General features: G+C 34.5%; 1 protein-coding gene and 1 pseudogene across 1 annotated transcript; one reads left to right on the forward strand and one right to left on the reverse strand.

Moving 5' to 3' along the window:
- Positions 1 to 384: 384 nt before the first annotated feature.
- LOC100784229 (uncharacterized) lies at positions 385 to 3,783 on the reverse strand. Its single transcript, XM_003556293.5, has 4 exons — positions 3,449 to 3,783; positions 3,236 to 3,331; positions 2,427 to 2,657; positions 385 to 1,060 (listed from the first exon to the last, which is right to left on the reverse strand). Coding segments are annotated over exons 1-4 (573 nt in total). The 5' UTR covers positions 3,450 to 3,783; the 3' UTR covers positions 385 to 815.
- A 1,078-nt stretch (positions 3,784 to 4,861) lies between these two features.
- LOC100812730 (pentatricopeptide repeat-containing protein At1g25360-like) lies at positions 4,862 to 8,739 on the forward strand (annotated as a pseudogene).
- Positions 8,740 to 10,304: the final 1,565 nt, after the last annotated feature.

The raw sequence follows: 10,304 nt of genomic DNA on the forward strand, positions 1-10,304 counted from the left end.
TACCGCCATGTGTTTTTGTTGTTTCATGGAGCATAATTAGTCAATTATTAGTCTCAACAATCTAACAAAATGCATTTAACTTGTTTGTCTTGAACCAACAATTATAAATTATTGGTTTACGGGGAAGTCTTTCCCAATTTTTTTAACCAAAAAAATATGACAATAAAACACCAAATCAAAATAGATATTTCATCTTGAGTCAAAAACATATTCGTACCAGTAATTTATTTTAGAATGAACTTATTTTCATAAAAAATTTATAAAAGTGACCCAAATGGATCAATCATTCCATTGTGGAAGAAGATCAGATTACTGTTGGATTGCCAACTAACGGCTGCAATGAGCGACCCTTTACCAACTCTGGAGCACTGTACAAGGAAATAATACCGATAATAAAGCCATAGCCAAAGTGAGCAGCTAGCATGAAAATCTGGAACAACTTAAGCAGTCCTTTAATCTACATACAAAAACAAAACATAGTATCCTTAACTAAATTTCTAAGCTTCTTGCTTGCCTCCCAAATATTCATTTGGTTGTAGATACATGATATATCATGAAGCACTGCTACAAAATGTCTTTTTACTTAAACAATCTTACAAAGCAGTTCATACATCCATCCATCAAGTGAACATTGAAAATATTGGTGAGGTAGTATTAAGCATGCCGGAGTGGTTACATCAAAGCATGCACCATTTTATTCTCTCTTTTTCTTTGGGGGGGGGGGGGGGGAAGGGGACCTAGTCCTAGATTAAGATCATATCACATTTTGATGGCCAAAAACTGGTAACTAGTCATGTTCCTAGATTTCTCCAGAACTAAAATTTCCAGGGTGCATTTTCGAATTTTACGCTGCCTTTATGGACCTTTTTCTTTCCTACAGGATCAGCTTTATCCTTAGACCCTGGCTCCCTCTGCTTTCTTGTGTCTGGAGGAATATCAGTAACGTCATGTGATTTAACTTTACAGTGTGCATGTCTATTTTCTAACACACCGCCATTCTTTGAAGCAGAAAGTCTTCCATCTCCATTCTTGTTTCTATTCCCGATCATCATGTCATTTTCTAAATGCAAAATTGAGACAGAATTTAGAGTAAGATATCACATAAGAAACTGAGAACTAGCCCACACACTGATTTTTCATATCTCTAAAGAAAGAACTAGAATCAGCACTCGACTAATTTATGGTGCTCTCGATAATTACAAATATCCAAATTCCTTTGCTAAAGCATTTTATTATTGCACAAGTAAAATAAACAATTGATTTGTCTTTTGTCCGCCATAAGCCAAATCTGAAATTAAAGCTACTTTAAAAAAAATTAGGTTTCTTATGAGTGGGCAGGACCATGTGATAGATATCTCAAGAGCCCTTGCTCTCACTTTAAGTGCACCACTGGTTTTGAAGCAAATCCTCTATTAATTTGCATTGATTTAAAACAGAAAGGTGGAAAACCAACCTATATGTAACACACTATTCAGGTTTTGGAATAGAAAAATGGAGAGTATATAAAATGTCAAGAAAATATCGGTCCCATCGCACAATGTAATAATGCAAAACTAATATGATGGTATGCTAACTTGAAATATCTGGTCAAATATGGTTTTACCCTTGTTATTTGAAGATTTCACTTTTGAACTTGTGAAAAGCATTTGCTTTTCAAAAAAAACTATAGCAAAGCATTTAAACCACCACAAGTGAGATTCAAAAGGGAGTTTTATATGCATTTCTTTTACTTCAAAACCCATCTTCTAAATTTCTCCTAACTGAATGAATTTAGAACGGTGGTATGCCTCAAAAAGCTTCATTACAATTGTTCAGAAATTCAGAATTATTTATTAGAGGGAAATGAAGTGGTCAAGCTAAATCACATAGAATGGACATGATGATGGCCCTCCATTCATACTGCACTTACACAATGATACTGATAGCTTTTACATATGGTACACTCCTAAAACAATCTCCTATAGCACTGCTTTATATTCCTTGACAGGTTTAAATGCCAATATCACAATCTATAAATTCAGTTTACTCTGAAATATTCTTTCAAGTAGTCCAAGGTTTCTTTCCATGCAAAGTACTTGAGTTTTGAGTTTCAATTACCTCTAAAGTACTGCAAATTAGGTTTAGGTTTTTATCTGAAAATTAGGCTTAGGTCAAAATGGAGTATTACATCCTTCTGGAGGAAGTTCAAATGGATAAATAAAAGAAAAATTACTTCCATATCTCTTTTAACAGGATCTCTACCAGCAAGTACTTAACTCAGCTTTAATGGCCAATCAAAAGAAACCCAAGGCATTCTTACCCATATTATAAACCATAAATGTTCCTATGATCTTCAGATTCAGATAAACTTCAGATATTCCAATTGCAAAAGGCAAGTGGTATACATGTAAATCTAACAAAAAATAATGTAAAATATGACATTTTACCAGGACTAGAAATGACAGCACGAGGGCGTGGGATCGAACTGGCTCTAATATTTACTTTATTTTCATCGGTACTATCATCCTTCTCGGATCCTGTAGCTCCTGAGGAATCAGATACCGAACTGAAGTCTCCAGAATCTTCTTCAGTTACAAGTACTCTTGGAATAGTTACAGGCACATAACACTTTGGTGCTTTGACAATGGATGCCGTAGAGACAACTTTCTGGTCCATCACTGTAAAATCAAATAATATCGATTCAATTCTATGTTCAGTAATAATAACCCCCAAAATCTTTACTATTGCTAACCAGATTGTGCACGCAATCAGAAGAATGCGAATGTCTTACATACTATGTCAATATTGCATTTATGGAATACAAACCACGCTCTCATTCTCCAAAATAGGCCAAAACTATAGTGAAAGTGAAGAACTAATTAAAACTAACAATAGAAAAGGAAATTATAGTAGCATCACTGATCCATGTGATTACTACCCCAACTACTGCTTCACATAATTTTCCTGCAAAGCCAATGGACTTAATTTTCCAGAGGTTAAGTAAAGGCCAAAGTTTCAATACAGAGAGCCAGAACAAAAACAGGAGAATCTGAGCAAAATTTATTTAAAATTGTCAAGTTGCTGTGGCGATTTGAAAACATTAGGGAACGTAAAACATGCACACGATCACATCAAAAGTTAATGCCAAGGACCAACTCTTACAAAAAAATTCAAGCTCTTCATAACAGTTTGGTTGTAAATTAGAACAAACAAACAAAACAAAAAAAAAAACAGATGGGTGAAAATTAGAAATAACCTGGAGAAGGAGATGGTTTCAGATATAGAGAGAGGAAAGCTTTGAGACCAAGTTCAGCGTCGTCGTCGTCGTGTCTTACCTTCACCTTTGGATACACTGAAAATTCCAAAACACAACAACAAAAACACACATATCAATAAAAGTAGTTACATAGACATAAGTGGTAAAAACAAGAATAAGAAGAAAAAAAAAGGATCGAAATTAGTTAGCGACTTGTGTTGTTTGTTGGTTGGTTGGCTGCTTTGGGTGGAACTGGAAAGTAAACCAAGGCAGAAGAAGGTGTGGAAAACGAAGATTAGCGTGTAAAAAGAGAGAAAGAATAAGAGAAAGCGTGCGATTATGAGGAATGATGAAAGGAGGAAGAGAAAGGAAGGAATGAATGATGAGTCAAAGGAGTGATTGATTGATTCCTTTCCGTTCCCTTCTTCCCGCGTTGCACCTGGGGAATAGTGGGGTCCACTGTACTCGCGTCACTCGGCGTCAGATACGCCACCCAAGTTGATTATTATTCAACCACATTTTCAACGCTTCTTTTCGCCTTCCTCTTCTTTTTTTTCCCATTTCATATTTAATCACCTTTTAATGACTTTTATTTGCATTCAAAATTTGGTATACTTTCATATTTTTGATCTATTAAATAAATATTTATTTTGATAAAGGCACATGCCGCATGAGTGTGTTCAAAAACTTTTTTTTTAAATGGAGAAACTTTACACAAAATGAATTTCTAAAAATTAACAAAAAAATCAATGCAAAGTCCAGAATAGAAAATCATGTAAATGACATCAACAAAAATGCTACAATAATATTAAGTTGTGGGTGAAGTGACATCAACCGAAATTAGTGACGCTAATGATGAGTTTTTTTGAAAGATCAACATGATCATATTGAAATTATGTTTCAACGTGATCATGTTGAAACACAGGTCATGCTACAATTAGTCAGTTTGAAGATATTTAGAACTTCTTTTTTTTTGTTATTTTCTTTATTTATTAGTTCTTCTGCGTATTTGTTTGCACTTAACTCATATATAAACTCTGATAATAAAATGAAATTAAAATAAGATAAAAGGAAATAAAAATTGAGGTTCAAACATAGACAAATAATAATTTTCAAGTTCAATCATGAATTTGATCAAATCTAATTCAAATTGGCCTATGAATCTTACTTGTAGATTCTTCAAAAATGTTACCATAACTCTTTACTGTTTAAAATCTTTGTTTCTACAAATCAAATCCTATTTTTTTAATAAGGAAAATATAATCTATATTAAAATATCAATGAATAAAAAGACAAATTTGTGGATAAATTACTATGTAAGCACTTAAATTATTTGTATTTTTTTAATAAGTTCCTAACTTATTTTTTTATTTAAGCTTCTAAAGTAAAAAATAAAATAAATCAATGGAATTAGTTTATGATGGCTTAAAATCATTAGAAAATACTTACAATAACTTTTTAACAAACTCATTCAAATAAAAATTAATTCTGGTTATAATTAATTATTAAAATAATATAATTTTCGCAATTATCCCAAAATACACCGTTAACATGAAGGTAAGCTAGCAATAAACTAACACTGTTACCAAACAAAACAACCTACTAGCATTAGGCATATAAAAAAGAACCAAACGAAGAAGACACGTTGAGGGCGAGGAAGTGTCCCAAAAAAAATGTCCACAAGATAAAACTCTTCATCGTATAAAATATAGCATTACCAAACAAAGTGAGGGATTTTGAAAAGGAATTATATTAACCTACAATCTAAGAGAGTCCCTTTGTTTGAATGCGGAGGCACTGTCACTGTTACGTTCCTCGAACAAGAACGTTTGGACAATGGGCAATCGTAACTTGGCCCAACTCACCCACACCTCCCTCACACGTGCCGTCCACGCTCACATCCTCACCTCCGGCTTCAAGCCATTCCCTCTCATCATCAACCGCCTCATCAATCATTACTGCAAATTCTCCAACATCTCCTACGCCCGCCACCTGTTCGACAAAATTCCCAAACCAGACATCGTCGCCACAACCACCATGCTTTCTGCCTACTCTGCCGCGGGCAACGTCAAACTTGCCCACCTACTCTTCAACGCCACACCACTGTCCATTCGCGACACCGTCAGTTACAACGCCATGATAACAGCCTTTTCCCACAGTCATGATGGTCATGCTGCTCTTCATCTCTTCATACACATGAAAAGCCTTGGTTTTGTCCCCGACCCATTTACCTTCTCGAGCGTTCTTGGTGCCCTGTCGTTGATAGCTGATGAAGAGAGGCATTGTCAGCAATTGCACTGTGAGGTTCTCAAGTGGGGTGCACTCTCTGTGCCTTCTGTTTTGAATGCTTTGATGAGTTGTTATGTTTGTTGTGCCTCTTCGTGGTTGGTGGACTCTTGTGTGTTGATGGCTGCTGCTAGGAAGCTATTTGATGAGGTGCCTCCTGGTCGGAGGGATGAACCTGCTTGGACTACCATCATTGCTGGCTATGTCAGGAATGATGACCTTGTTGCAGCGCGTGAGCTTCTTGAAGGAATGACTGATCACATTGCTGTTGCATGGAATGCCATGATTTCTGGCTATGTGCACCGTGGTTTTTATGAGGAGGCGTTTGACTTGTTGAGGAGAATGCATTCATTGGGAATTCAGCTGGATGAGTACACACCAGTGTAATTGGTGCTGCTTCTAATGCTGGGTTGTTCAATATTTGAAGACAGGTGCATGCTTACGTTCTCAGAACAGTGGTGCAGCCTTCACAGCATTTTGTTTTATGTGAATAATGTTTTGATTACTCTCTACACCAGATGTGGTAAATTAGTTGAGGCGAGGTGAGTTTTCGATAAGATGCCCATGAAAGATCTTGTTTCGTGGAATGCGATTTTGTCTGGGTGTGTCAATGCCTGACACATTGAGGAAGCTAACTCCATTTTCAGGGAGATGCCGGAGAGGAGCCTGTTAACGTGGACTGTGATGATATCAGGCTTAGCGCAAAATGGCTTTGGAGAAGAAGGTTTGAAGTTATTCAACCAGATGAAGTTAGAGGGACTAGAACCGTGTGATTATGCATATGCTGGAGCAATTGCCTCTTGTTCTGTTCTTGGATCATTAGACAATGGACAACAACTACACTCTCAGATAATCCGATTAGGTCATGATTCAAGCCTCTCAGTTGGCAATGCACTGATTACAATGTATTCAAGGTGTGGGCCTGTTGAAGGTGCTGATACAGTGTTTCTCACAATGCCGTATGTGGATTCAGTATCCTGGAATGCCATGATTGCAGCTCTTGCACAGCATGGACATGGTGTCCAAGCGATTCAACTTTATGAAAAGATGTTGAAGGAAAATATATTACTTTATAGGATAACTTTTCTCACAATTCTTTCTGCATGTAGCCATGCAGGTTTGGTCAAAGAGGGACGCCATTATTTTGATACAATGCATGTTCGTTATGGTATAACCTCAGAAGAGGATCACTATTCTCGTTTGATTGATTTGTTATGTCATGCTGGTATGTTCTCAGAAGCAAAGAATGCCACTTAATCAATGCCTTTTGAGCCCAGTGCACCAATTTGGGAGGCTCTTCTTGCTGGTTGTTGGATCCATGGGAACATGGAATTAGGTATTCAAGCTACTGAACGACTCTTAGAGCTTATGCCACAGCAAGATGGAACCTACATAAGCCTTTCCAATATGTATGCCGCTTTAGGTCAGTGGGATGAAGTTGCCAGGGTGAGAAAATTAATGAGGGAGCGAGTGGTTAAGAAGGAACCTGGTTGTAGTTGGATTCAGGTTGAAAGCATGGTCCATGCCTTTTTTGGTTGATGATGCTGTGCACTCTGAGGTGCATGCAGTGTACAGATATCTGGAGCAATGGTACATGAAATGAGGAAATTGGGTTATGTTCCTGATCCAAAGTTTGTATTACATGATATGGAATCTGAACAAAAGGAATATGCTTTGTCTACTCATAGCGAAAAACTTGCTGTTGTTTATGGAATTATGAAACTGTCTTTAGGAGCTACAATTTGGGTTTTAAAAAATTTGAGGATATGCAGGGACTGCCATAATGCATTCAAGTATATTTCTAAATTAGTGGACCAAGAGATAATTGTCAGAGATAGGAAGAGGTTTCACCATTTTAGAAATGGTGAATGTTCTTGTAGCAACTACTGGTAGGAAGAGGTTCTGTTATTTGATTATCATCAATGGTTACTGTCAACACTCAACAGCACTCTAAGGAATTTAAAATATATTAAGTGTGACATGAAGCCTTTGCAATTGGGAATTCAAAATTGAGACTGATAATAGCCCCATAAATATCTCCATGATCACTGGTAATATGATTTTCTTTTCACCCTTACTCTTTTTTCGTTTCATTGCCATTTTAGTTTTGTTTTTGCTAAATTGATTCTTAATCTTTGGTTACAATTTCAATGATGCATCATGCTCTTCTGTCACTTCTTTTAACAGGACAATGGCAAAGAGTTAAAAAAGTATTTCGTGATTTTCAGTTTGTTCTTGCAGCCTAAAGGATGGAAATTTGCCTTCTGCTAATCCACTACTCTTGCACATGGACGATAGAGTTGATTATTGCTATATCAAGTCATTAACCATGTGAATAGAGGCCAGTAGCATTAGTAAGAAAAATCAGTTTAATATTGTTTATGATGTGGCTGGCTCTGTCACTAATGCCATGCCATCTAAGCTATCGTTGTTACTTCAGTTACAACTTTTGCTTCAAGCGTTTGTTAGCTTTAACAATTGCGTCAAGCACTGCAATTCAACTCAGTGGTGCTCAGTTTAAATGCCCAGGCAGATGAACAGTGAGACACCAGAGCTATTTTGAAATGAAAAGAAACTAAATTCTGTACGCTGTTATTGCCTTATGGTCAGTGGTCATCAATGTGCGAGAGCTCCAAGCAGAACAGTCTCAAGTCTCAACCTTAAGTATCAGAGAAGCTCTAGTTATGCTCTCTTACGCATTGCTTGTGCTAATAAAAAGTGAGAGTAATGATCAAAGAAATCATCTCACCAACATATAGCGAGTTCAGTATATAGAACAATCTGAGAAACAAAAATAGAACCATTCTTATTAGAGATGGAGAACTATTTATACCAATGCAGTATTGTTGAAGCCTTGGAGGCTCGTGAATCAAAAACGGCTGTGAACCTTAACAACCGAGAATCATACTGGCTGTACTGTACAACCGAGTTTTTTTTAAGGGTGCCAGGGATGGAAATGGCATGGACCAGGGTGAATTTTACCCAAGTGTGGTTTGACCTATTTTATATTTCTATGGCCAAAGTCTGAATCTATCATGAGCCTATTTTTTAGGTTTAAGCTTGGCTTTTATATAAGCTGGACTTGATTTGTTAGCCTATTTAAAGGTTTGTTTTATATTAAAAAGTGTACCAAAAAAATTATTATGCGTTGAAATATTAGAGTGTAAAGTAATGACTTACATGTTATTGCTATGTTACTCAAAATTAGATGTGTTGCATTCCTATTTTTTTTTCTTTGATAAAGCAAAAGGTGTTCATTAAAAATAATAATGTAATTTTAAACCATAAGAATGTGGACCAAATTTACCTACAAACTACAAAAGTCTTTAAAGTCTCGTCAAAAGAAAAGAGCATATACTTCTACTACTCATTTATGTTTATATAAATTAACCTATTTCAAATATTAGAATGATTCAAATGTCAAATTATTAAAATAATTTTATAATTTTCTTAAAATAATAATATTATATATCATATTAATAATAATATTTTTATTAAAAAAATATTATTGCTAAATAGGCTAATCCATCAAACTTTTTTATAATTTGTGGTCTGACTTATTTAATTAAAAATGTTTTTTATAAAAAAAAGTTTGAGTATAATCTTTCTGCTAAATGAGTCAAGCTAATTTAGGTTTTATACGGACTGGGTCATTGGCCTCTAATGAACGACCTGACTTACTTCTTCCACCATCAATGGCTTTGAGCCTTTAAAGTGTTTCCATTTGGGAGATTTGTTTATTACTTTAGTTTATTTTTATGCCATTTAAAACTTTTTGCATAGAGATTAAAAAATAATAATTAATAGTATGTTGCTAGTATTTTTTTTTAAATCCAACATGTCCTTAATTTATCTTATCTATTCTCTCCATAATTTTTTCTTTGGTTAATTTAGAAAAGATAAAACTTAGATTAAATTTCTTCTATATTTGCCATTAAATTCTCAGATCAAATAATCAAACATGATGTTCTTTCTATAATAACATTCAATAAATATATATTGCAGAAAATTAAATAAATATTTCTGTGTCATTATTTAGTATTGAAGAACTTGATGAAAAAAATATAAAGAATTTGATTTAAATTTTTCATTAAAAATAATAACTAATGTTATTTCTTTTTCAATAGAAGGACATAATTATTATGAATTTTTAAAATTACAGATAAGGAATTAATACTCTCACTATACTGGTTAAAGAATAAAAAAATAGAAAGATTTTATTGTTAGACTTGAATCACAAAGAAATGTATTACATTTTTCAATTAAAACAAATATTCTACTTTTAGTTTTTTAACTAGTGTTCTAAGTTACTGATTAATAATTTTCTTATCCAATATCCATCTCTTATTGAAACGGGAAATTGAGAATTCAACTTTTATTTTTACCTGTGATAATTGAAAACATGTATAAAAAATTTATAACAACTCACAGTTTATATTTTACTCATCTAATTGAGTTTAACTCTTAATTGGTTCAACTTATAAATTCTAATACATTCGTCTGCGTTGCTAAACCTTTGCAGAAATTCATAATGAACAAATATATTGACCATGTTCAATACATTTCTCTTCAGTTACTTTGTTTTTCTCCAAAAATGAACGAACGGAAAGAACAATAAATAACCCACACTTTTTTGTATGGGAAATTAACATGAAGTGTCGGTACGATCTCCCTTCGTTCCTACAACACTAAAAAGCAAAAAGAGGGTCGGAGTGGGGTGTCTTGCTTCCAACCCAAGAAATTGTAAACCCAAATAGTATACTTTCTCAAATTTACATCAATA

Source organism: Glycine max, chromosome 20, assembly GCF_000004515.6.
Source record: "Glycine max cultivar Williams 82 chromosome 20, Glycine_max_v4.0, whole genome shotgun sequence".
In the NCBI taxonomy this organism is placed as follows: domain Eukaryota; kingdom Viridiplantae; phylum Streptophyta; class Magnoliopsida; order Fabales; family Fabaceae; genus Glycine; species Glycine max.

Coding starts and splice junctions, on each gene's coding strand:
- LOC100784229 (XM_003556293.5), bottom strand. Junction 2,658..3,235: donor GAAACCATCTCCTTCTCCAG/GTTATTTCTAAT, acceptor TTGATTTTACAG/TGATGGACCAGAAAGTTGTC. Junction 1,061..2,426: donor TGCTGTCATTTCTAGTCCTG/GTAAAATGTCAT, acceptor TTTTGCATTTAG/AAAATGACATGATGATCGGG.